Here is a 25,203-nt window from a genome sequence, read left to right as displayed (position 1 = left end):
CTCGTCCCTTAGTCTCCCTTCCACGACATCCGCGTTAACCCAACAATATAATATAACAAATCACTGAATCATTCATCGAAACAACTCACGGGCCGGTAACTCAGTGGTAGAGTGTAGGACTGCAGTTGACCAAAAACCGTCTTCCCGAAGTCACCGGTTCGACTCCGGTTCGGCCCTGAATGCTTCTTTTTGACTTTTTGGCAAGCTGCCAGTGTCTTCTTTTTTGCCCATGGCGAGGGTGTCCAGAGCTGGCGCGTCGTGGTGCGTGGTTGAGGGCTGTGGCAACCTTTTTGCGCCGCGTGTGAGCATGGTGGGGCAAGACGTACATACATTTGGACACTATACGTCGCAGGGACAAACGAAAACAGGATAGGCCGCTTCATGATCCTACTACAAAAGATACGCAGCGCGTTGCCAGAGCGTTTCTTTCGGAGCGAATGCCTCCCAAATAACCTTCACTCATCGCGCGGCAACCCTTTGTTCAACACAGATAGATGTCTTCCACCTGCGAGTACTCTAGTCCTTCCATCGCTTCACCCTCCATTAGACCTAAAACAAAACATTCGCCGATGAGCTGATAATGCCCAGGTTCTGCATCTGGTCGGACTACGAAGGGCATCTCGAGCCCAAATAAGATGACGATCTCGTCTCTGGGCTGTGCGTCAGGATATACGAGGCCCATGAAACCAGTCGTGCTCACGAAGCACTGGAAATCCGAACTTTCCTTTCCGTCGTTGGCGCGACATTCGACCTGTTCTAGCTTTCGGTTGATGGATTCTGGGACTTCGAGTTCGATCCTGCCATGCATCCTACGAGAGATTGGTTCGTCTGTCTTACCGTTTCCCATTGTAGACCTGACTGCAGCATTGTCTTGCCCCAAATCACAGTCCGGAGGAGTTATATCACCTTTGATATACGACCAGACGCTAGTGCCTTGCGGCAATACTTGATCATCTCGCCGGGGATGTATATGCGCGCTCGCGACATAAGAATATGCGTGCTGGGTAGACAGCGTTGTGTTGCAGTACATGGAATGTGATTTGTCCAGAAGGTCATAGTAGTCGCTGAACGAGTCGTTGCCACGGCGTGGGATAAAGCTTTGAATCGTTAAGACGCGTACTCCCTGAACCCGTAAGCAAGGACCTTTTTCCGATCTGCCGACGTGCTCATGTCGGGCGAGAATGGTCGCGTTTGATGCCCTCCCTTTCGAGACTGACGAACCGTTCGCCTGTAGGCATCCCATGAGTAGACCTGATGATCTTGGCAACGCTTCTGTCCAGTTTGGGATCCAAGAAGGCGAATATTCTCCTTGTGAGGTAATCCGAGCGTGTGGCCTCTCCTGGTTGGTTGTCGCCACTGAGCCAGCGTCTTGGAGAAATGTGATGTTTGCATGAGCTCCTTGGACTTCCATGCATGCAACGCAGGCAGAGAGATACACCTGTAGAACGGGAAGGCTGTAATCCACTATGAGACCTGGGCTGGCTATGTTGTGTCGGCTCAATAAACCCATTACCCCATAGACCTTGTCGCGCGGGTTCGTGGCTTTGCGGGGGCGAATGATGCGCAGGATATTTGCACTGCGAGCAGTCAGAACTTACGCATCATCGTTGATGCAGAACCCCCACACGGATTGCACGGAAGAGACTTACAGGGTTTTATGATATGTAAGCTCCCTGCCACATGTTGCCTTACTGATCGATCCCGACTCCATGTAAAGGTTACGCAAGACATCGAGTTCTGCAATTCTTCTGCATTCTACCAGAAAATCGCAGGTATGCGCTTGGAGGCACGCGCTAATAAGTTTCTCCCATCTCAGCGTGTTGGGGCCAAAATATATCACTGCCTCTCGAGCCAGAATCAGCTCTTGCAGAGTCCAGACGCGCTCAAACCAGGGCAAGCGCATCACGCAGTTAAGAGCATCGGTACAGGTCTTTGAGATGTGGAACTCATGTGTAGGTGGTAATTTCCATGGCAGCCATTCCTGTCGATCCTCAGAGGCTGCATCACCAAACGATCCGTTGTTGAGAGCTTCGAGAATCTCGGCCTCACGACCCTTCCAGCTGTTGAGCTTATCAATTGCCGTCTCAAGATCTTTGGCTAGATGGATTCTACATGGTGGGCACCAGATGATTACTCTCTCCGCTTTTGAATAGATTCGATCCATCATAGGTATTTGGAGAGACTTTTCTGCGTTGTCGCTTTGGTTGATGCATATTGCGTCGATCCAGAGTAAGCGCCAACCTGTCGCAGGCCGGAGGAAATGAAGGATATGAGATACTGTGACGCTGACGTTCAAAGTCGACTTATCGACGTTGGCAGGATGATGAACAGTGCTATCCGTGGCCGTGCCGATATTCTTGTTCAATTCGAGTGGCCATCCGGTTCCATGGCCCCAAGCGTAAGACACCGTCTCGTATGAAGAAAGGTCATTAATTGAGGCTTCGAGCAAGTGGGCTACATCTTTGGGGTCTGCGGGCCATGCGAGGAGCCTGATGGTATCTTGTGGCCTGTGCAAGGCGCGGTACTGGTAAGTCTCATGGGATGGAGGCTTCTCCTCTTTCGACAGCACGTGGCATCCTTCGCACAATCCATCATCTTCTTCTCCTTTTGGCACGAATGGTGAGCCTAGGATGGGGAGAGTTGATTCGAGGCACTGTTCCGTAGCCATTGTGTTGCTGTGTATCTGATACTTGACAGGGTACGTGATTGAGGATAGGACGAGGCGCATTCATGCCCATGCAAGGATTTGAAGGGGCGTACATTTAGAGAAACGATTGCCTACCATGTGATGGTGGGTTGGCAAATGCAGTCACATGCGATATCAAGCGCGGGGTGGTTTGCGGCACAGTCGTGGCGACCAGGGTGATGTCGGAGGCTAGTACTCTTCTAATCCTATGGTCGGCTACTCCCTTCGTTAAGCAATGTTTAAAACCGAATGAGGCGACCTCAAAAGTTCAACTCATAGTAACGTTCGCGATACTTTGGGCCCCCGCTGGTGACGACATCTGGAAGAACGTGCCGAAAGACGCACAGCCAGTGACCAGAACGTCACCACCTTCGGCCTGCGTCTTCGCACATCGGGTACATGTCGGAGACGATTTAGCGATGCGCATGTCGATGGGAACGGTGTCGAAGATGAGAGGAGTTGCACAGCATCACCTCCGCCATGAGCTGGAAACCATCTCGTCCTAGCGTCGGATTTAACTAGACACCATAGCCCCGGAGCATTACAACACGAAGCCACGCCCACGTCAGCACACACCTGCATCTAGACGCCGTTTCTCCATAATCTGGTCAGCATCACATGATCGTCAGACGTGTATATCAATCTATAGTTCGACCAACTTTCATCGGCACCGCACAAAACTCATCATTCTACCGACTGCGTCCGAGATTCTACACGTCCGCAATGTCAGCCATCCCGATCGTAGTCTGTGGCAGGAACCCAAACATCGCAAAGGCTGTTCGCAAAGGCGTGGAACCAGAATACGACGGTATGCCGCGATACTTTGCGCTAAACTTCACACATACGTATCCAACTAACACATCCATCCAGTAATCCACATCAACCTCTCCGTCGAAGAAGCAATCATCTCCATCCCTCACATCATCTTATTCAGAACACCAGCCAACCCTACCCCCAACATCGGCTCCATGAACTACGGCCAGCGGCCTGCTGCTGTGGCTCTTGGAGGCGGCTTCAACGACGAGATGTTTGCGCAGATTAAAGCTTCTTGTGGGGATGAGAAGATGGTTTGGGTGCGCACCGATATCACGAGGAAGGAGGAAATGCCGGATTTCAATGAGCATGAGGCGTATGGGAAGGCGACTGCGCAGCGGTTGAAGAAGTGCTTGGATGAGTTGAAGGTTGGGAAGGAGGGTGGGGAGACGGAGGGGATGTACTGGTTTTGAGGTTTGAAGTGCACTCGATGCGTGTGGATGCAGATTGATACGGCGGTAAGTAGTATGATTATGATTTACGAAACTCTCAGGACATGAACAGGTGCAAGAGCTCTTTCTGTAGGAAGTTACGGCACCGTTGCGAATCGTCTTTGGAGAAAGTATAATTTGAACGTTGATCGGGTCCTTTTATTCAAACAACAGCCGAACATGATCAACAGAACGAATCCATGGGAGGGAGGTCTAGTACTTTTGGTATCTGAGAGTTGGAAGTAGCTCTCGATGTAATCTTCTTTACAACCGAAAGAAGATTTTATAGCGATATTCCTGCAGACGTTCGACAACCGCAAGCATGCAGTTGCCCTATCCGCATTTTTCGACATCCAAGAACAGGAATTTTGTCGTGAATGTTGCTGACTCTTATCACACCGAGAAGCTCAAACATTTTCAGGTCATGGAGAGACACAATCCAAGTTTGAAGTCGTAAGGCCAGAAGGCGACATCGTACATCGTCTGGCGCATTTCCAGCGAAAGAATCTCATGCGGCGTCATATTTTAGTTTTTGGTGGAGAGAAAGGGATAGTGATATTGAAGAGGGACGGACTTCATCGCGGAAATGGGAGTACTTTATAGCTGCACAGAGCCATGAAAAGCATAGGTCCAAAGATTGTGATCACGGCTAGCTGACCTTCTCAGCGATCCGCCGGCACATGTCTCAACGGTATCAAGGTTTTGTTCGAGAGGGCCAAGTCATGTACCGGGCTTACACAGTTTTTATGTGCAGCCCATAAGAGGAGTAAATCATGAAGTCGAGTTTGCGAGATTTTGGTGGGAAAGACTGGGTCTCATGCAAGCATTTCGTAAATGTTTTGGAGAAGCAGACGAGCAGTCCATCGAAACCGGCGTTCGCGTTTTAGAAGTAATCCGTAAATCGTTACTGTAGAGAAGGAGAGAAGGTCAATGTTGACGTGAGATTTTATATGTCTGCCCCCAAGAGTAGATTACAGCCGCATGTGTCTGCTTCTATGTCGGGAGCTGATGGTCTTTTCCGGTCAGAACATGTTCTCTTTGTCCTCGTCTTTTGGGTAATTCTCACATGCGCGCGCACTCGAAACTTTTCTGACAAGACAAGAGGGGGAAGCGAGCAAGGTAATTTGAAGGCGGGAAAGCGAGGCAAAGACATAGCGCTTTCATTGTGGAGTTTTGTTACAAAAGAGGAGGGGAAAGCACAGACATGGGATGCGTCAAATATGGTTTTTGAAGAATGCACAACACCCAAGTGTGCGATGAGAGAGAGAAGATAGTGTGTACAAAAACAAGAGTATTTATACCCACTAGTGTAAGGAGCCGTTCGAAAGGACTGCGACAATCACATGATGTAAAGATGCGCGTCTCTGCACAACGTTGTTTTGTCGTCTTTTTACCACCAGTCTTTTATCCCTCATGCTCTAACCCAGCCTCATCTTCGGTATCGACGAAAGCCCAGTAGACTTTGCATTTTGACTAGAGAGGACGGCAACAGCACAGACACATATTCCAGATCGTTTTGGATTTTGATTTCAGCTCGTCTTTCATGTCTTTGTTTGTTCCCATTTTTGGACGGAGGAAGAGAGAAGAACACATCCAGTGCTTTCCGAAGTTGTTTGGACAGCAAACATTCTTCATTGACTTCGTAATTTTGGTACTTCCGCATTGCAGAATAGGTGGTGGAAAGAGTCGCATACGCGATGTGTAGGATATTTATGAGTAGACCAAGCTACTGGAAAGCGCAGGTCATTTGCCGGTGATTGAGGCCTTTTGGACAAGCGCACAGGAGCATAACTATTTCGGATTGTATATTTGGACATCCGGACCACCTCTAAAGGTTTTTCGGAAGACAGGAAGACATGGCCCGCGAGCGCAGGACTTTTGGTGTATATCCTCGGGGAAATGTTGTGAAGGAAGAATGCAAGAGAGACACTGAGCGAGATATTTGTACCCGCTCTCAACGCCCTGCCAGTCCATGATTCTAGTTGTTTCATCTTTTGCTATCGACAGACAGCACTCCACAAGTCCATCGGAATCAGACTTCATGGTTTTGAGATATCCAAGCATGGAAAATGGTGGATTGACCGCTCATGACAAGTTTGTAGCTTGGTTTTCGTTTAGAAGCACATGCAGAACCTTGGGTTTCTTTTTGTCGGCATCAAGATACGTGTCGGTCTGACATGTACGTATTCGAAAGCGCTCCACGGAAAGCCGATCATAATACCATTGCTTCGCAGTTTCTGGTGTGGAATTGCAGAGACTCAACCTCATGAGAACGTCGTGAATGATTTTTGAATGAACGATGCCGGATCATGTTTCGGTCCTTATGGTGATAGTTTTGAAAGAGGGAGACGTGACCCCATGGCGCAATGAGCGATGTATTTTGAAGAAAGAAAAGGGAAACAGGACATGCCATGCATCTTTGGTCTTTTTGGTAACGCGAGATAAAAAGGCGTTGATAAGCAAAGAAAAAGGTAGATGAGAATGTTAGCTGTTTATATATGCTTTCCAGTGCCAAGCCCAGGGCCTGACATCGAATTGCATATAGCGTTCGTTGCGAAACCATACCAGATGACTGCCTTATTTTCACGGATCATGCACGTGTTCGGGTGGAGGTTAAATTATTTGTTTGAACATTTCATTTATTTATTACCATCTTACGCTTTTACCGCGCATGGCATCTATCTTACCAGGTCCGCTCTAGTGCTTACCCCAGTACTTTCCCTGACCCCTCCTCTTACCCTTAACATCAGCCTGCTTAACAACAAAGACACCACGGTCAATAGTGTTGATAACAACGTAACCAGACTCAAAGGTGTAGGCAGACCAGGTACCAGCGTCCCAGAGAGCGTCACCGCCGCCGGGCTTGACATCATCCGGAGGGTAGACGTCAAAGTAGGCAATCTCCTTGACCTTGGAGCCGTCGGGGAACTTGGGGATGCTGGAGACGTCGAGGATGCGGAGACCGGCTTGGTAGTTGGATTGGTAGTCAAGACCGTCGTAGACGTATTGGTTGTGGTCGACGGAGCGGGTGGTGGTCTTGTAGTAGCCGGTGACGACGGGCTTCTCGAGGTTCTGGATGTCCCAGATGTAGGTCACGGCGAAGCCGTCCTTGGCGGGAGAGTCGACAGCAGTGCGGTTGGGGTCGATTTGGCCCTCGTCAAGCTCATCGTCCATGACGATGTGGGTCTGCCACATGGCATCGAGAACCCAACCCTGATGGGTGTACGAAGCACCGACGTAAGGAGTGCGAGAGATGATGGCACCAGCGTTACCGAAGCCAACCTTGTTGGTGACATCGTAGATGGTCAGGGTGTCCTCGTTGTAGCCGTAGCAGATGTCGCGGCCGTAGTACTTCTTGTGAGGTCCACGGTAGACAATGCACTGGGCGTCGTGAGTGTAGCCATCCTGACCGTTGCAACCAGAGACGTAGGGCTTGGTGGGGTCGTCCATGTTGATGAACATGGGTCCACCGGCACAGGTGTCGTTGCGACCAGGGCGACCGCCAGCACCGCAGGCGACGGCGTAGTTCTTCTCGTTGTTGGCGACGACGGTGTGGGTGCGGCCCTTGATACCCTGGTTGATGTCGACGAGAGCAGTGTCGGTCTTGATGTCGAAAGTGTAGGGCTTCTTGGGGGAAAGCTTGAGCAGCTTCTTCAGGTCGAAGACCTGGACATGGTGGCCGACACCTTCGGAGCCGACGATGAGGCTGTCGCGAACAACCTTGATCTCACGCCAGATGACGGAGTCATTGTTGGCAGGAAGGCGACCAAGGTACTCGAGCTGACCATCCTTGGTGACCTCGGAGAAGGAGGCACCGTAAGTCTGACCGATGGCAATGAAGTCTCGGCCCTTGTGCGACCAACCCCAGGAACCACTTCCCTCACCAATAGCATCACCGAGCTCCTCGTGCGTCTTGAAGTCGTACATGTCGATGTTCTTGCACTGTGATGTTGTCAGTTGAGCGCATCTTCATTGATCTGCATCTTGCTTACCTTGTAGGTCTGGTCGGCATCTCCCTTGACAGCCTCAACGCGGCCGTGCTTGCATTCAATCTTGTTCTTGTTGGTCCTCTTCTTAGAGAAACCGTTCCAGCGCTTGCTGTCGTAGGCGCCAGCAGCGCGCTGCTTAGCCCAAGCAGCCTCCTTTCCGGACATCATGAGGTCCATAACCTCTCCAGAGGCATACTGCTGGTGGGTAAAGCCATGAGCGGCGACCAAAGGCAACAAAGCCGTGGTGATAGTAGCCCACTTCATCGTATCGAACAAGACTGCGGATTGACAATTGGCAGTTGATGATGAACCGAGAACCTGGGAGCAGGAAGCAGCACTTTATACATCTTTGCGTCTCTGCACCACACTCGCGGAACCACCGAGTTCCCAGAATGCAGACTCGTGCAGGACGCCGCACATGACTATCATGAGTATACCTTCCTATCGTAGGTACTCCGAAAAGTTAGCAGCCGCAACCAAGACCGTATAGAAGAAACGACAGCGGCCGTTAGACGCAGTAAAGTGCTGGGCGCGCCTTGGTGACTCTTGGGGGTGCTTTTCGCAGGCAACCGTTCATGTACGCCGAGAGCCGTGTGATGCTTGGCAAGCATTCCGCCTTGGATTCGAGCATGGGAGCTGGAGCTACGGCTAGTGTACCCCAGTATTCTGCAGGGCTGGTGGCCGAGAACAAGGCAGGGCTACAGCAGATGCGGTGCAAGCTAAAGTGGGATCTTCTCGCGCGGAGACGGAGATTGGTAGATAGCGTAGCCGGAAGAGGAAGCTGCTTTGGTTGCCAAGAGCTGCTGGACCACCACGACCAAATGACTGCAGAGAGCTCTGAATCCGACTATCGATTCTAGAGAAGGTGGTGAGCGTGTAAGCCGATGGTAGACTTTAACCGGAGTGATGCTGTACGTCGGTGTACGAGGGGGTTCAAGCTGACTTCCCAGAAGAGGGAAACGCATGTCAGATGTCGCAATTCTGGTCCTCAAAAATGTGCTTGAAGCTGAGAGGCACACCGTACTGTGCTCATTTCGGCCCAAAATGCTGGATAATAGAGGCCGGGACAAGTGAAGAACCGACTGTGCGTATCGGTAGACGTTTACGGCGGCACCGAGGCCCTTATCTCGAGAGTACGTAACTGGGAAAGCGGAAGGGCGATCTCCATGGTCGGCCTTGGCATGGGAGTCGTTGAGTTGAACAGCATAGGTGGCGGAGATGAGGCAGAGAGTAAGGTGGCGACTGAGGGAAATTCGGAATGAACGTGGCCGAGGGCGCGGGGGCGACAGTCTCTTGTAGCGTTCCCCATGGGCATTGCTTGAGCTCAATTGATGCCTTTCTTGAGCACAATTGAGGGCATTACAGACAGCACCACGATGGGGCTCGCCTGGAAGCTGCATGCATCGCGTACTTCCAAGTCGCTAGTAACTTGACAGGACCACGGTCGTGGTACTGCCATGGCTTTCACCCTGGGTGATGGACAGGTACAGCCAAGGCCGTCAAGAACATCGTGTTCGATAGTGCTGGGGTGGTTGCAAGGTGCGATACGTGATGCAAGATATGATAGAGTCAGGCAAAGGTCCTTGGAGGTGAGAGTGCTGGCGGGACGAAAGTCAGCGCGGAACGGAAGCGCGCCTCGGCTAGACCTGCCATGGCGTCGCGACGTCCCTTCTCACCACCCAAGTGCGCGTCCTAGGCCAACTCTGCCCACCCCAGCGCCGGCCAATCACCCCGACGATGCAGCTCACCGAAGACGACCTCTACCGCAGCTCCACGCAGTTCCGCAATTGGTCATTTACCGCCTCGCAACTCGCTGCGCAGCGCCTGAAGATCAACGTGCAAGCCACCGAGCGCGTCAAAGCCAATGTCGCGCGTCTAAGAGCCCAGCGCGGCATCGACGCCGTAGACAACAATGGAGTCGATTCGGGTATGGATAAAGAGAATGGGAGTGGAACCAGCGGCGCAAATACACCAGATGCGCGTATGCAGACGGTGACGGAGATCAATTGCCTCACGGCAGAGGAAGAGCTGAAGATAGTAAACGAATTCTGCGAGCGCGCAATCGCCCTAGGGAACCATTACAGCTTTCCCTTGAACGTCGTCGTACGTCCCCAACCTTCAAATATAAACAGGAAGAGACAAAGTCACTAACAAAACCCCCAGGCAACATGCATCCAATTCCTCCGCCGCTTCTACCTCTACAACTCGCCCATGACCTACCACGTCAACAACATCCTCCGCACAATAATGTTCCTCGCCACAAAAGTCGAACTCTTCCCCATCCACGTCTCCTCCTACGCCGAAGGCGCCGGCCGCGCCGTAACCTCCGAAGACGTGCTCGCCCCGGAATACATCATCGTGCAGTCGCTGCGCTACAACCTCGACGTGCGCCACCCCTTCCGCGCCATCAAAGCCGGGCACATGGAGATGCTCGACATGGCGCGGGGCAAGTACCAAGGGCCTGCGGGGGAGCTGGCGGGCGCGAAGGAGGTGCAGGCGAAGATGTGTGCGGTGCCCGTGAAAGTGGGGGCGCAGGCGATGAAGATGCCGGAGAAGAAGGTCGAGGAGAGGGTGAATGCGGCGTATGGTGCTGCGACGAATACGCTGCGTACGGTTGCTGTGCTTACGGATGCGTATTTCCTGTACACGCCCTCGCAGATCTGGCTCGCGGCTCATCTCCTCGCCGACGAACCGCTTACGCTGTTTTACCTCTCTCTCAAAGTCCCCACGTCCAGTCCTATCCACGCGAAACTCCTTACTACGCTGCAGAACTGCGCATCGCTCATTTCGAGCCACCGGCTTTATGTCAATACGTCGTTGCCGGCGGCAGAGCGCGAGGCGAAAGAAGCGAAGCACAAAGCGGAGATTAAGACGCTGGTGCAGAAGTTGAAGAGTTGTAGGGATCCGGATAAGGTTGATTTGGTCAAGTTGAATCAGGCGCAGAAGAGGGATGCGGTGCAGGGGGATGCGCTGGAGGAGAGTAAGGCGAAGAGGAGGAAGTTGGCGAGGGAGGGGTATGAGAAGGAGTCTGATGCTTTTTGGGGACCGGAGTTGGGTAAGAAGGCGGAGTAAATCTGTACTAGGAAGATTGAGTGGGTTGCATAGGGATATGGCGTTCATTCATATCGGACAGCATGGCATGGCGTTCTAGAGGTTTCAAAAGATACCACTGAGCTTATAGGATGAGCGGCGTAAGGAGTTTTAAGGGGGGTTTGTACAATCGATTTCTCATTCTCGCTGATCTTGCTGCACGCAGACTGGTCTTGAGGGTCTTCACACCACCACCTGTTACGTCGTGTTCGCAATTCAACGCTTAACCAATCTCGCCTCTCATGGACCTCACCACACTTCCACACATTCACCCGCCTTGTCCGAGAGCCGACGTGTAACCAATGCTTTTTCGACTCCATCCATGTTCGACTGAGCCGACGCTGCCAAACGCTTGTACTCTTATGCGAGAGCTCAATCCCGCTTTGAGTCCCCCCCGGAGTCTCCACGTGTCAATTAGACATCCGGTCGATATATTTCGTCAGGTACTTAAACTGCACTCTCTCCTTGCGAGGTGCTTCTGTTTGATTTAGTAATCATAGAATGTTAACGGCCGCGGGAGTACGGAGGAGTACTGCCATGCGGACCTTTTGCAAGACTATCTCTCTGGTCCTTTCTAATGCCGTTCGGGAACATCGGGGCCACTGGCGCGATGCCTGTCGGTTTCTTGGGGCCCAGCATAGACTTGCCGAGGGACTTGGTGTTGTAGTTGCCGAACATGCCACCGGCGGTGGTACCTGGGCGCGCAGTCTGTCCAGATTTACTGTTGCTTTTGTCAACTTGCTCCTGCGCCTCATACTTCTTGCGCTGCTCGATCAGGACCTCCATCTCTCGAAGGTTCTTGCGGGCCTTCGCTGGCACCTTGTTCATGTCGTTCTGGAAAGAGTAGAGGATGTGGGCCTTGCGCTCCTGGTACTTCTTTTCTAGCTGGGCGACACTGTACTCGGCTTCGCGATCCTTCTTTCTCTTCTTGAGTGGGGGTGGCGAACTTGGCGAACTTGACGAAGAGGAAGTCGGAATTGCAGGGGGGCTATCGTCGAGCTGTGGTACAGGCTGGTCGTGCTCGGCATGGGAGTCGGCCTCGTCTACAAGCGGTTGCTCGGGAATCGCTGCATTTCGGGGGCTAGATGCAGCCTTTGGCTTAGTAGTGGGGGCCTCGATCTGGGACTTCTTTTGCACAGAGGACGCGTACTCCTCGCGACGACGCGCCAGTTCTGAACCTGCTGTCTGAGATTTGACAAGAGCACTGTCCTCAGCATCTGCCTCGTCGACAAACTGTTCTTGAGGCTCTCCACTGACCTCGCGAGCAGCATGAGTGTACTGTGGGCCTGGTGATGGCTTTTCCGACGTAGTAACGCTTCCTCTATCACGGGTTTCTGGGGTACGCTTTGGGTGGGAGTGGCGAGCCACGCTCTGGTTTGCAAGTCGACGAGTGGAGTGGGGATCCACAGGAGGAATTTCGTCATCATCGTCGTCTGAATCATTATCTGAATCATCGTCTGAATCTCCATGGGGTTGAGACGACTGGAGCGCGTGTGGTGGTGACATCTTAGGTTCCGCCACGTCGTCAATGTTTTCGACGTCGTCGACAGGAACTTCCATGTCATCTTCGAACTGGGCCGAATCATTGGCAGTGGCATTGCCGAGCTGTTCAGAGTTCTCTACCCCGTTTCGTACAAAGGAGGGAACGGGAGTCCTGGAGTTGTTTCCATCGCGATGACTGTGTTTGTCTTGGTGATCGCGACGACGGCTTTGATCGTAGGTAGAATCGCGGTCTCGGTCACCGTTTCCATCTTCACGATCCCTCGAAGGCCCTCCAAAGTCGTGCCTGTAACTAGGCGTGACGCGATCGACGCGTTGACCAAAAGTCTCGTCGAAATCTTGAAGGACACTCTTCAGATCGACAATGGCTGTGTGTAATTCCGGAAAGTCACTACCACAAGAAGAGTAGATCGTGACCACGTTCCAAGACGCAATCATGAGGTTGTTGAAGTTGGGGAACGCGGTCTTGACGACAGAATTGAAGAGGTCGACTTTGATGTTGCTTGGGATGGTGTTGAAGATGTTACTTTTCACATCCTCCGGAATTATGTCGAGACCAGCGCGCTTGCGCTTGTTCGAGATATGGGGAATAACCTCGTCATTCGGACGCCGCTTTCGTGACTTCCTCGCTGTTCAATTGTCAGCGCTAGAAGTTCATGATGTAGTTTACACTTACTGTGAGTAGAAGTGCGATCGTTCTCAGCCTTCATTGGATTGAGCCTAGTAAGACTCTATTTGATGTTAGTCAACAGTACTCAAATGCTTCGATTCATCTGAAAGCAGTGTCTTGCGATAGCTTTTGTAAAGCTAACGATGAATGGGCAGACATACCTCTCCGTCATCGAACAGCACCGGTGCCTGGTACGGCATATTGTAAGCAGCCCGCCTCGCTCCGTTGATCTTGTTCACCCTCATGTAGAGAATCTGATACTTCTCTTTGAACAAAGGTAGCATACCACGAGCAATGAAACCATGAATGGGATGAGAATCGAGTTCATCCTCCTCCAGAGGCAATGGATCTTCAACGTGCATCTGGACTTGGTTATCCTCCACCACCAGGTAGATACGGTGTATGGCGTTCTTTTCTTCCGGTAGTATGACATTTCCGAGATCGAAACGAGTGGCCTCTTCTTTGAGGGTAACAAAGACGAGATCAGGCTTGACCACACCATTGACCCTGGTGTATGTGGGTGGCTCGTCGTTGCTTAGGCCCTCGATGAATGTGTTCAGATGCGTTGGGTCAACATAGCGAAGTTGGTCGCGGAGAATGAGCGCGCGTTTCTGGGGCTTGTTGAGCGCGCTGAAGGTGGGCGCTGCCGTTGCAACAGCAAGTGACATTTCGAGTTGGTGTTTTAGTCGGGAGCAGTGGTAGTCTTTTGTGAACACTGAGCGAAGTTGCCCCAAAGGCGCAGTCGATATGAGATGGCTATACTGCAGTGCAACTCAAGCTGGGTAGAGCGTAGTGGGAGAGATGAGATATCAGATCCGGGTCGTGAATTGCTTTATATATACCCCAAGGGGGGCGAGCTAGTGCACGTCTTTTACCCTCGTGGACTGCATTGCGGAGTCTTCTACCTGGGTAAAGGCGGGGCCCCTACGAATAGTTGAGGTAATAGCGCATATTCCCCCGCTAGACTTCGCCCATCTGCTATGTTCTTGCTGTCGTGGTGCTCTTGCTCAACCTGGCAAGCCCCGAGCTCGACTGGAATTGTGCAACGGGGGATGAAGACAGACTGGCAGGATCGATTAGCATTTCTTGCGATTTTATGTCCACAGAGCGGTTCGTAGAGGCAGGGAGGAGAAAGCGATTGTATAGGAGACGATAAGATAGGTGGTGGTTTCCTCTTGACTTTGATCGGATGACACGAGCTGTGCACGGTCTCTTGCAGACTCTCAAGGCAGTCACGACCCGGACAGAACTTCTGATTGGAATCGCTGCTCACTGAGTGGTCCCGAGAGTTCCGATAATGAATGAGACGGCGACTCCACCTCCCTCGTAGGAAGCAGCCCTCTTTCATGCTTCGCTGCTATTGTCAGCCAGCGACATCCCAAACTAGAAAACTCACTGTAGATACGCGCAGATATACATCACGAAAAAACTAAAAGGGTGTGCATGTTGTATAGGTTTCAAGCCGTGATGAGATGCTTCCTATGTGCAACTTGTACTAATACACTTGCACATTGCTCTTGGGTGTTGAAGATGATGCCTTTCCCTTGTGCTTCTTACGTTTACAAGTACAAGCCCTCCGGCTCACCCTCCGTCTTCGTCTTAAGGACACGTTCCCTTGCGGTGCGGAAGTCCTCCATGTTGACGCGCATACGACGCTCACGGAGCGCCATGAGACCAGCTTCGGAGCAGATGGCCTTGATGTCGGCACCAGAAAGGTCGTCCTTCTGGTTGATGAACTCGTCGAGATCAACATCCTCGTTGAGCGACATCTTGGAGGTGTGGAGAGTGAAGATCTTCTTCTTGGTGGTTTCTGCAAATGGTTAGCAAGTGTATCGCGGACAGTGGGGAATAAACTCACGATCGGGGTTCTCGAAGAGAATCTTGCGGTCAATACGACCAGGACGGATCAGGGCAGGGTCGAGTGTTTCGATCTTGTTGGTGGCCATGATGACCTTGACATCTCCACGGTCGTCGAATCCGTCCAGCTGGTTGAGCAACTCCAACATGGTTCGCTGAATCTCACGCTCACCACCGGATGTGGACTCGTAACGCTTGGTACCGATAGCATCGATTTCGTCAATGAAGACAATGGAAGGCGCGTTCTCGGCGGCAGTCTGGAAGAGCTGTCGCACGAGCCTGGGACCGTCTCCGAGGTACTTCTGGATCAGCTCACTACCCACGATACGCAGGAAAGTTGCACTGGTCTGGTTGGCCACGGCCTTGGCCAGAAGCGTCTTTCCGGTACCTGGTGCACCGTAGAGGATGACACCTTTCGGGGGCTTGATACCCATCTCCTCGTACAGTTCTGGATGTAACAGGGGCAGCTCGACCGCCTCTCGCACTTCCTGAATCTGTTGCTCTAGACCACCAATATCCGCATACGACTCTGTGGGCGCCTTGTCTAGCTTCATGACCGAGACTAGCGGATCGGCATCGTCTGTGAGCACACCGACTACTGAAACCGACTTGTGATGCAGCAGGATGCTCGCTCCGGGCTCTAGCAGATCCTTGTCGACGAAAGACATGATGGAGACGTAGTACTCGGGCCCGGTGGCGCTGGAGACAATGGCGTGGTCGTCGTCGATGAGCTCCTCGAGGTTGCCGACGCCCATGGGACTGCCGCGCATGTCGTCGACGCGTGAGCGCTCATCGGCGTTCCGGTCTTCGGCATCCCCTGCGTTGGCTGCGGGCGCGTTTCCTTCCTTCACCGCCTTGGCCTTGCGCAGGCGCTCCTGGTTCTCGACGTACTCCTCCTCGAGCAGGAGATGGTCGTGGATGCGCTGCATTCGGAGGTAGCGTAGCTTGCATCGTGCGGTCGGGTAGACGGTCGGGAGCTTGGCGGCGGCGCTGGGCCCGGCGGCCTTCTTCTTCTTCCTGCCGATGCGGGTTGTGGGTTGTGGCGGCGGCTCGTACTTTGGCTTCTCCTTCTGCAGAGGGCGTTGTTAGTGCGTGCCAGGTGCGGTGAGGCAACAGATAGCGGACTCCCGAGAGCCATCACCACGTGTCGTGGGGCAGCACATACCTTGTCCTTCTTGTTCTTGTCATCTCCTGGAGGCCCGCCGCCTCCAGCACTCGATTGCTGGTTACCCTGCACGGCGTTAGCATGTGGCCATGGTGGTTTCCGCGGGAGGCGATCTTACCATGACACGCGATCACACGATGAAAGACGAATCAGGCGCTCGACAGTATGCAGCGACTAGAAGAGGAAGAACCACAGCGAGGGTGGTGGTAACGGGCGATGGCGGTGGATCGGCGGTGGTTGTTTGCAAGAGGTGTTGATGCGCTGATTCCGAAGCTCGTGGATGTCGGAGGATCGGGGTTAGCGCCTCGTGGCGTCACTGCCTCGAGCCGCTGGAAGCCTCACCATTCCACCTCCATAGAGCAACAGACACGTCAGGCCCTGTCCGATAGCCGTACATTTCTCGCTGTGCGCTCCATTTCACTAACACTTCGTCTTCACCCACCAGATTCCCGAACCCCCCGTTGTAGTATTCCCTCTGAGCTTCGACCCCGCCGGCGAGCCAGCTCAAAGCTCCCCACGCGGGTCAAGAGGTACTCCCCGTCGCTACCAGACAAGGTCTTGGAGTAGGTCCAGTACGTTCGCATCGCTTCTCAGGTGAATCACCACGCTACAGCCCCCTCTCAGACACCCCAAGACCTGTATGACACAGTCCCCGCACTGCAACTTGGTCGAGCCGGGACCACTTCGCGAGCCTGAGGCTGACTTCTGTACCTAGAAATACATTGGTCGCGCCTGCCTGCTGCCTACTCGTAACACTTCCTCTTCATCGCCCTTTTCACCCCAAACCTTCCACCATACCCCACCACCATGACTTCCAACCGCAACCGGCGCATTGCCAAGGAGATTGCCGACATCCACAACGATCAGCACTCCAAGATCGTCGTCGAACCCGCAGGCAATGGCGAAGACTTGACACATCTACGGGGGCAGTTCTTCGGTCCTCCTGACACACCATATGAGGGAGCTACCTACAAGGTCGACATCCGGATCCCGAGCGAGTACCCCTTCCGCCCACCGCTCATGAAGTTCGAGACCAAGATCTGGCACCCCAATGTCAGCTCACAAACGGTAAGTGACAGACACCATTTTGGAATGTGCTTCAGAAAGCTAACAGTAGTAGGGCGCCATCTGCCTCGACACCCTCTCCTCGCAATGGTCGCCAGTTCTGACCATTAAGTCCGCTCTGATCTCGCTACAATCGCTGCTCAGCACACCCGAGCCCAAGGACCCACAAGACGCAGAAGTCGCCGGCATGCTGCTTAGGAACCCCGCCGAATTCGAACACAAGGCACGCGAGTGGGCAGTCACATTCGCTGGTGCGCCGCGGAAGGAGATTGCTGAAGGAAGCGGGGGAGCTACAGCGGCGTCCATCAAGAAGAAGGCCCAGCAGGCGAAACAAAACGAAGAGCAGTCCAAGCTGGCTGCGTACAAGGGCTACAACAAGGACCTGGTAGATCGCTTTGTCGCTATGGGCTTTGATGTCGACGCCGTCGTCGCCTCGTTTGAGTATGTTGGTATCGATCGCATGGGCGGCGAAGACTACGAGCTGGAAGAAGCCTACATGGGGGACATCACTGCTCGGCTCTTCGGCGAAGCATAGTAGCTCCCCATATCTTGTTTCGACTCAGCATCTCTTGTTCGACTTCCAGGGCGCAAAGGCGTTTTCATTCCTCAGACCATCACATCCATTACATTCTTCATGGGAGGCGGCGTAAGTTGATGGGTTATTAGGAGTATTGGGTGTACATGATCACGGGAATAGCGTAGGCGCGCTCTTAGTGAGTAGCAATGTAGTGTCAATCAAAGTTCGTTACATTATGCTTCTTGTTTCGTTATTCGTATGTACAAGCGTCTCCTCCTCTTTTTGTCTACTGTTTATACCGGATATCGTTGACTGAGATTCTTACGCGGTGGCACGGTCAGCGTCGATGAAGACGCCATTCGAGTAGACACCCTCAACGCTTTCATCCTTCTTGAGAGTAAGAGGAGCATCACCAAAGACAGTCATCTTGTTAGGCTTCTCGATGTTCTGCTGGACCTTGACAGCTATACACATATTAGCATTTCGCTCTACAAATACAACACCCTGAGACCAGGATGCCACAACCGGAAGGATAAACTTACTCTCGCCGTCATACTCATAGTCAAAAGTAGGAGGATCACAGCTCTTGCTCTCCATGGGGTTCTTGCTAGGATCGTACTCGTAGTCGCAGACGGTGTGAATGACGTTCGTGCCAGAGTACTCGTCAGACACAAAGTCCGCGAGGAGCCTCTGCGACTTGAAGCCGGAGTCGAGCGCGTGCTGTGTGATGGTGACGTTCCATTTGCCGTAGACTTTGGCGTTTGCGGCGGTGGCGGCGGTGGCCAGGGCGAAGAGGGCGGTGCTGAAGTGCATTTTGGGGGTTGGTTGGTGATTGGTTGGGTATGGGTGTTGTTGTGTTGGGAGTGATGGGGATGGGGAAAGGGATATCTAGAAAGCGATGACAAGACCGTCTTATATGTCCATCTCCCTTCGTAAGACGACGTCAAGAGCGGTCTGTTGGTCGGCGCATTTACCCACCGCCTCGTTTTCGTGCGCCTAGCATGGTCCTAGCATCTGGATACTCTACGGCTGCACTCACACAAATACCGCTACTGCTGACGCTGGGTGAGCACTTCAAAGTTCAACTCTGTCTGTGCTCAGATGCAACGGTCGTAATTCTTCGGCGACGGCGATAAAGACCGAGCCATCGGCGCGCATCTAGGTCGCGACGTGGAGAAAGGGAGACGGTGTGGGTTCCTGGGGCTAGGATTTGTAGTTGTGAACTTTGTGTAGGCGGTCAGATTTGTAGAGTTGGGCTACTGTGCTTCTAGCTTGCGTGAGTCTTCTGTCTCACTCCTTTCTTTCTCGAGATATAGATGCTGGGTTTCTATCTTTGTGAATGCGACGATCGATTAGAGACTTTCATTGACACTACTGCCTCGGTGAGGTAAAGTGGAGCTGTAAATCTCCGAGCTAGCCTACGCGGAAGTGGCGCCGTGCTAAATGGGGAGACGCCGGATCCTGGACATGGGCTTTCACGGATGCAGGAACACCAGCATCGCGGGCAGGTATTATGCGGGAAATTCCAGTATGACCCCACAGGTCCTTGTGTGCAATAGGTTAGTCGCAAATGCTCACACAGTTGCAATGCGGTGTAACGGTGTTTCAATACTGATTGATCTATGTCTATTTCCTGGTATTCCACTACTTTCCCACGAGTACTCGCTCACTCTTCCTTGTCTCAGTCGCGTAGTTTCGCTTCTCTCCTGTGACATGTAGCTGAATATGGCCCTTTGCTGTTGGTGCATACTTCACGCTCGCGCCTTGTTCTATACTAAAAGCTTCGCATGCAGGTTTGCTGTTCAGAATCCACTGCGCAGTAAGCTTAACACCCGGGTCCCAACGTCCAACACTCGCAGAAACCTCCTGGCCCACCTTGGCCTTCTTATCCTCGATCTTGGGGTCGGCTTGACGCTTGATGGCTGCTTTGCGACCACCGTATTTGATGACATCCTCCCATACATTTCCACGGGTAGAGGGAGCGGTGGCCGAAGGGGAGAGTGGAGTAGGGCCATCAGGGGCGTGGTCTTGGACCCATCGCTCGACCAACTCAAGGTAGTCCCAGATCTCGCGTACTTGGTAGTTGCCACCATGGGGCTTCTCGGGTAGGATTGTGACATTGGCCCAGCCGGCTCCACCAACGGCATCGGTGCGCTTCTGGAATTCCATGACACCTTCGTTGAGGAAGTAGTTGTCCCAAGTGCCTACGTAGACAAAGATACGTCCAGCAAGGGCAGCACCGAGGTTGCGGGAAGAGTTGAAGTTTGTGACGACGTAGTCGCTGAGGTCAAACGGCTTCCAGTATTCAACTGCCTCGGGGTAGATCTCACCGGTGACTTTATCCCAGGGCTCGAGAGGGTAGTTGTTGTAACCTTGAACTCCGAAGACGGCGTTCCAAATATCCCATTGATTGAATGACCGCGATGATGTGCCGAAGGTCAATTCCCAATGGTTTTCTTGCGCGGCGGTAGCGAGGATGACCTCCGTGCTGTTGGTGTGGGTGCGGATACTGGGGACAGAGCTACCATCTGCACGTTGGTATGCATTAGCAGCGCTGTACAGTTCGATGTCTTGGTGGCGGTGGAAGTCCAGAGAGTCGGGGTAGGAGGAGAAGCACACGCCGAAGAGGTCTGGACGGTAGATGACGTTGGCGATCGACTCCCAACCGCCGGTAGAGCCTCCATCCTGGACCCGAGCATACGGTGCGCGGATGGTGTTGAAAGTGTCTTCGATATGGGGGATCAGCTCTTCGTTGATAGCGTCACCGTAAGGGCCAAGGTTGGCAGTGTTGACGGCATATGAGTCATCGTAGTATGGAGCTTCATGGCGGAAAGTCACCATGATGAACTTGGGTGCCGGTCGCGCTGCGGTTGTGTTGGTTCCGGGTATGATACCCGCGTCCCAAGCTGCTGTGAACTTCTCGTCGGTGCCATAGTTGTATGCGCCTTCGCCGGCCGGCCAGTGACCTTGGTTGTAGATGACAGGGTATAGTGTTTTCTTGTCGGCTGCATCGTAGCCAGAAGGCAGTACGACGTTGGCACCAACGTACATGTCGCGGCCCCAGAACTTGCTCAACTTCTTACTGCGAATCTTAACGTGTTTGAGCGTATCTGTGTCTTCGTAGTTGCCCTGGTTGCATCCGCCGATTTCCTTGCCGGCGAAGTTTTCGACAGCTGTAATGTTGTTGAAAGTCAATTCGATAGTCTGGCCGCCTTCAGAGATCTCAACGTCTTGAAGCGGTGTAATCAAGCTACCATAGCCGTTGACATTTGGCGCGCCATCGCCACATGGGAATCTGACGCTAACCTTCGAGCCATCGCTTCTCGTGACGGTTTCGTAGCGGGTAAGGAAGGCCTGCACACTGTAGGTCCCCGGGTCGATATCGCTCAGGCTGACGTTCGGCCAGCCATACACACCGGTAGCAGTACTGTCGTTGTTTCCGCCAGAGAAGAAGACCGCTTGCTTTGGACCGAAGTTGTGTACATTCTTTCCAAAGATCTTGTTGGGGGAAGAAGTGACATCTGTATCGTCGAGGGGATCTTCGCCTTCGGGAGCAAACATCAACACAACGCGGCCATCGGTGGGAGTGTCCAGGAGACCATTCTCGATAGAGAGCTTGACGTTGAGATTGGTATTGTAGTCGCGTTCGACATACTGCCGAAATGTGGGAACGGCCGACACGCCCAACGCGAGTGAAGCGAGAAAGATGTTCTTCAGCATCTTGCTTCTGTAGACCGATATCGACTCCGGTCAAATGCAGAGCACCCGTCGATTGTGCTTGACCAAGCTGTCGGTGGGACGACAAGCTTTTTGATATGCGCTCAAGCTTTGACTTGGTGAGAGCAGAAGCGAGCGGCACCACTAACCGGAAGAAGAAGGCGCGAAAGATAGTACAGCCTTATACGACATGAAAGATAAGAACCCGCAGTCAAGGCCGTTTGCAAGTCATGAAAAGAGGGTCGTGATTAGTTAATCTTTATGTTCGCGGACCGGGCAGTCGAAGATGTGGAACCATGGGAGCGGTAGCGTGGTCCCGCCGTGCTGGTTTCTGGTATCGCTTGCGCAGGAACATGCTCAAGCTAATCGCTTCGACTCGATTGTGGTTCCGCAGAATTCGTGGATTGTCCATATCCAGTTGATGTCCTGTGGTAATAGGATGGCTGGCGTGCACGTATCTTTGGACTCCGACATCGAGGCTGAGTCGCTAACCGCTTTGAGTGAGCACCGGACAGGTTACGTGAAATGTCTAACTCCGCATCAAGCCACTCCCACGTTGAGTACGACATGTGACCGTCTTGAGATGTTGTTATGTCTCGCAGAAGAAGGGCTCAGTACGTCGTACTTGTGCGGTAGGCCTAGTGAAACCATTTCCTGACGTCACCACTCTTGCATGACATGTACGTATCGTACTCTGGACGCATCTTCTCCACGGCATACCCCCAACAGCCCGAACGAAATGACCAACGTCGTCCTCAACCACGCGAAGCTCGGTGCCATAAGATGTCTCCGGGAACCAAGCGGCTCGATCGTGAAGATATTAGGTCTGCCGTACGGGAAAGTTGCCCAAAGATTTGCGCGCGCAGAGCTCTCGTACAAGCTTTCTGATGGAGAAAGCACACGGTACCATGATGGAGTTTTCGATGCGACAAGACCAGGAGCTTCCAGTATCCAGCCGTGGGGTAGCGTCAAGTCCGATGCAGCCAACATCCCACTGCCGACCGACAATCTGCCGGATGACGAGGAACAGTCGGAAGATTGCTTGAACCTTTCCATACATCTGCCGGATTCATGCGTCGATGAAGGCGGAAAGATACGTTCTGCTAAGAAGTTGCCGGTCCTTGTCTTCATCCACGGTGGTGCGTACTTCCTTGGCTCTGCGAATCGACCATACTACAACCCCGAAAATCTTGTGCGCCATGCTATTCAGCGTGAATCACCCATCATCTTCGTAGGGCTCAACTACCGGCTCGGTGCGCTAGGCTTCTGGCATTCGGATCGTGCTGGAGATATAGTACCGGAGAACAATGGTCTCTACGACCAAAACACGGCGTTCGAATGGCTGCGCGAAAATATTGAGGGTTTCGGTGGCGACGTGGATAATGTAACCGTCATCGGACAAAGCGCAGGTAGCGAGAGTATCTCGGTGCAAACAATGCGTAAACCGTTGTTCAAGCGCGCGATCATGTTCTCGGGGACGCCAGTTACCATGCCTGCAATGACGCATGACGAGCATCACGATAACTTCGTCAAGCATGCTGAGAAGTTGGGGATTCGTATAAGAGAGGACGACGGCAGTGAGAGGAACACGCAATCAATAGCCAGAGACGTGATTGGCGTTGACGCGTCGAAGATTCGAGACCTGGCATGGGTTGGTTTGCCATGCACGAACAGCGAGTTCTTTCCCTTCGAGCGGCCGACCATGGATCTGGCTAGAAAGGGCAAAGTCGCTCCTCCTGATTGGAAAGACTGGGCGAGGCCTGTCGAAGCTCAAATCGTTGGCTCCACCACCTATGACGGCGGCATCTCCTACAACATGATGAGGAATGATGACAGTCGCAAGAACCATGCTCAAGCCTTCGAGCAGATTGCCAAAGATGTTCTGTCTCCCGGACAAGGTGCCGAATTGCTGAAGATATACGGTATCGAGGGGGGTCTTGATGATGCGGACGCACTCCAACGTATCTGCCTTTTTGAGAGCGACATAGGTTTCTTTGCGGCCGCGTTGAGCATTGCGGAAGGTGATCTGGTCAAAGAAACCTATTTTCAAGTCTTCGATCTTCCGAACCCTTTCCCAGGACCAATTCAGGAGCAAGGTGCTTTCGCTACGCATACTTTCGACATTGTGACGCTGCTTGGTGGCGTGCATGAAGACCGTTTGCCTTCGCATTATGAACCTGCGGTTGCTAGGTGGCGCGATACCATTCTCGATTTCGTTACCAGGGGGACGCCCGCTTGTGCAGAGTTTGTTGGTGTTGATGGAGGGAGGAGAGGACTGATGGTAGATGAGGGAGGCGTTCGCGAGGTCGGCAGTGAGGCGTGGTTGGAGAATGACGAGGGGAGAAGGCGGAGATTGTTCGATTTGGCTCGGCAGATTGATGCTGATACCGGACTGGACGTTCTTTGGGTCGACGTTTGTAGGCGCTTCTTGATGCGCGGGAAGTGAACGGACGGGACTATGACGCTGCATCTGTGGCAGCGTGACTTCATCCCGGAGTGTCGAACGTGTGTTTTGTCGCCTGTCAAGGTAAATTAGCATAATGGAGAAGTTGGGTTTGGTTGCAAGAACATACCGGAAGCTCTTCCCACCTATCCCAGACGCGGGGTGCTGGCACCCTTTGTCCTGCACTTCGACAGTGGAATGATTGGCCTTCGTCCAGCCAAAGTCTCACTGCCAGCGCTCGGGATAGGCGGTGCTGGTGCCTCGTACTCATCGTCTGTCTCGCCTTCAGCGTCCTGGTCAGTGATGTTACCACCACTGACGTCCTCGGATGCCTCTATGTCCAGACCCCAACCACCCAACTCAGCGAGTTCATCTTCCAGCGCCGGATCAAGCTGAGGGCTGGATACCTCAGGCGCCTGATCTGGTGATGATGAGACTCGCGGCGAGGACTTGTAGTCTTTTGCGCCGTAGATGCTGTCGTCATCTGAGTTTTCTTGGTGGTCGCTGTGGGCCCTTGAGCTATGCTCGGACGGCGGAGACGGGGTCCATTGTGTGGCCGGGAAGGTGTCGGAAGTGGCGGGGGAGGGAGGGACCGAGAGGAAGAAGGAGAGAGAGGGGGTGGGAGAGGGAGAGGAGGATGAGGAGGAGGATGGTGATTTGGGACTGTTTAGTGAGGCACGAAGGGCGTCCATCTCCCTCGCACCTCTGTCGACCATGTCTTCCAGCGCCGCAATGCGGGCTTCGTGCTGGTGGGCTATGTCGAGGGCCTCTCCCAGCTGGCTCTCACGCACCGCCATGCGCATCTCGAGCATCTTGACTTCGTCGCGTACAGCCTTGCTCACGAGATCCCGGATCTCGGTCTTGCTCATGCTGATCTCTGGTGCTATGTCATGTCAGATCATTTACCCAAAGACCAATGAGTGATGAGACTTACCTGGGCTTGACTTGGAGGTCATGCCGTATGCTGCCGCTATGAAGCCAGCAAGCAAAACGAACATGACTGAGCCCATATCGAGGGCGAAGTTGAGGAAGCCGTTCGGCTCGTAGTGCGTTTGAGGGAGATATCCTTCCATCTTGGTAGTGGTGCGAGCGGGATTGTTTGTAGGTGTGGATGGGTTTCTGGGTATGTAGCTGTTTTGGATAGTGACGAAGCTGTTGGAGAAGAGGAAAAAGATTTGTACGAAGAGATTTTGAGTTGTTGACGTTGCCTAGGTGAAGGGCAAACGGACGAGTCTTGGCAGTAGAAACCGTCTTCACCGC

At 53.0% G+C, this 25,203-nt stretch overlaps 11 protein-coding genes and 1 non-coding gene across 12 annotated transcripts; 5 read left to right on the top strand and 7 right to left on the bottom strand.

Annotated features, from left to right (window-relative positions):
- The first annotated feature begins 89 nt into the window (after positions 1–89).
- J4E92_002794 lies at positions 90–177 on the top strand. The gene has a single exon. It is a non-coding gene; the product is annotated as a tRNA-Cys (tRNA).
- Positions 178–481: 304 nt separating this feature from the next.
- J4E92_002793 (uncharacterized protein) lies at positions 482–867 on the bottom strand (the record flags this gene model as incomplete). Its single annotated transcript, XM_051494194.1, has 2 exons — positions 482–809; positions 860–867. The coding sequence occupies 2 exons, from the start codon at positions 865–867 to the stop codon at positions 482–484; spliced, it is 336 nt and encodes a 111-aa protein (XP_051355873.1).
- Positions 868–3,409: 2,542 nt separating this feature from the next.
- On the top strand, positions 3,410–3,912 carry J4E92_002792 (uncharacterized protein; the record flags this gene model as incomplete). The annotated part of the gene is made up of 2 exons (XM_051494193.1): positions 3,410–3,494; positions 3,557–3,912. The coding sequence occupies 2 exons, from the start codon at positions 3,410–3,412 to the stop codon at positions 3,910–3,912; spliced, it is 441 nt and encodes a 146-aa protein (XP_051355872.1).
- Positions 3,913–6,627: 2,715 nt separating this feature from the next.
- Positions 6,628–8,183, bottom strand: J4E92_002791 (uncharacterized protein; the record flags this gene model as incomplete). The annotated part of the gene is made up of 2 exons (XM_051494192.1): positions 6,628–7,872; positions 7,923–8,183. 2 exons carry the CDS (start codon positions 8,181–8,183, stop codon positions 6,628–6,630), a joined length of 1,506 nt encoding a protein of 501 aa, XP_051355871.1.
- A 1,473-nt stretch (positions 8,184–9,656) lies between these two features.
- On the top strand, positions 9,657–10,991 carry J4E92_002790 (uncharacterized protein; the record flags this gene model as incomplete). The annotated part of the gene is made up of 2 exons (XM_051494191.1): positions 9,657–10,022; positions 10,083–10,991. 2 exons carry the CDS (start codon positions 9,657–9,659, stop codon positions 10,989–10,991), a joined length of 1,275 nt encoding a protein of 424 aa, XP_051355870.1.
- Positions 10,992–11,513: 522 nt separating this feature from the next.
- On the bottom strand, positions 11,514–13,847 carry J4E92_002789 (uncharacterized protein; the record flags this gene model as incomplete). The annotated part of the gene is made up of 3 exons (XM_051494190.1): positions 11,514–13,138; positions 13,186–13,240; positions 13,341–13,847. 3 exons carry the CDS (start codon positions 13,845–13,847, stop codon positions 11,514–11,516), a joined length of 2,187 nt encoding a protein of 728 aa, XP_051355869.1.
- Positions 13,848–14,738: 891 nt separating this feature from the next.
- Positions 14,739–16,322, bottom strand: MTS2 (26S protease regulatory subunit; the record flags this gene model as incomplete). The annotated part of the gene is made up of 4 exons (XM_051494189.1): positions 14,739–14,989; positions 15,038–16,106; positions 16,202–16,267; positions 16,320–16,322. 4 exons carry the CDS (start codon positions 16,320–16,322, stop codon positions 14,739–14,741), a joined length of 1,389 nt encoding a protein of 462 aa, XP_051355868.1.
- Positions 16,323–17,008: 686 nt separating this feature from the next.
- On the top strand, positions 17,009–17,801 carry UBC1_1 (Ubiquitin-conjugating enzyme E2 1; the record flags this gene model as incomplete). The annotated part of the gene is made up of 2 exons (XM_051494188.1): positions 17,009–17,269; positions 17,322–17,801. The coding sequence occupies 2 exons, from the start codon at positions 17,009–17,011 to the stop codon at positions 17,799–17,801; spliced, it is 741 nt and encodes a 246-aa protein (XP_051355867.1).
- A 303-nt stretch (positions 17,802–18,104) lies between these two features.
- On the bottom strand, positions 18,105–18,596 carry J4E92_002786 (uncharacterized protein; the record flags this gene model as incomplete). The annotated part of the gene is made up of 2 exons (XM_051494187.1): positions 18,105–18,247; positions 18,326–18,596. The coding sequence occupies 2 exons, from the start codon at positions 18,594–18,596 to the stop codon at positions 18,105–18,107; spliced, it is 414 nt and encodes a 137-aa protein (XP_051355866.1).
- Positions 18,597–19,427: 831 nt separating this feature from the next.
- On the bottom strand, positions 19,428–21,503 carry J4E92_002785 (uncharacterized protein; the record flags this gene model as incomplete). Its single annotated transcript, XM_051494186.1, has 1 exon — positions 19,428–21,503. The coding sequence occupies one exon, from the start codon at positions 21,501–21,503 to the stop codon at positions 19,428–19,430; it is 2,076 nt and encodes a 691-aa protein (XP_051355865.1).
- A 736-nt stretch (positions 21,504–22,239) lies between these two features.
- On the top strand, positions 22,240–23,946 carry J4E92_002784 (uncharacterized protein; the record flags this gene model as incomplete). The annotated part of the gene is made up of 1 exon (XM_051494185.1): positions 22,240–23,946. The coding sequence occupies one exon, from the start codon at positions 22,240–22,242 to the stop codon at positions 23,944–23,946; it is 1,707 nt and encodes a 568-aa protein (XP_051355864.1).
- A 143-nt stretch (positions 23,947–24,089) lies between these two features.
- Positions 24,090–25,016, bottom strand: J4E92_002783 (uncharacterized protein; the record flags this gene model as incomplete). The annotated part of the gene is made up of 2 exons (XM_051494184.1): positions 24,090–24,826; positions 24,878–25,016. 2 exons carry the CDS (start codon positions 25,014–25,016, stop codon positions 24,090–24,092), a joined length of 876 nt encoding a protein of 291 aa, XP_051355863.1.
- Positions 25,017–25,203: the final 187 nt, after the last annotated feature.

Source organism: Alternaria infectoria, assembly GCF_024043175.1.
Source record: "Alternaria infectoria strain BMP 0036 chromosome Unknown scaffold_3, whole genome shotgun sequence".
NCBI lineage: Eukaryota > Fungi > Ascomycota > Dothideomycetes > Pleosporales > Pleosporaceae > Alternaria > Alternaria infectoria.
This window is presented reverse-complemented; position numbering and strand designations above follow the sequence as displayed.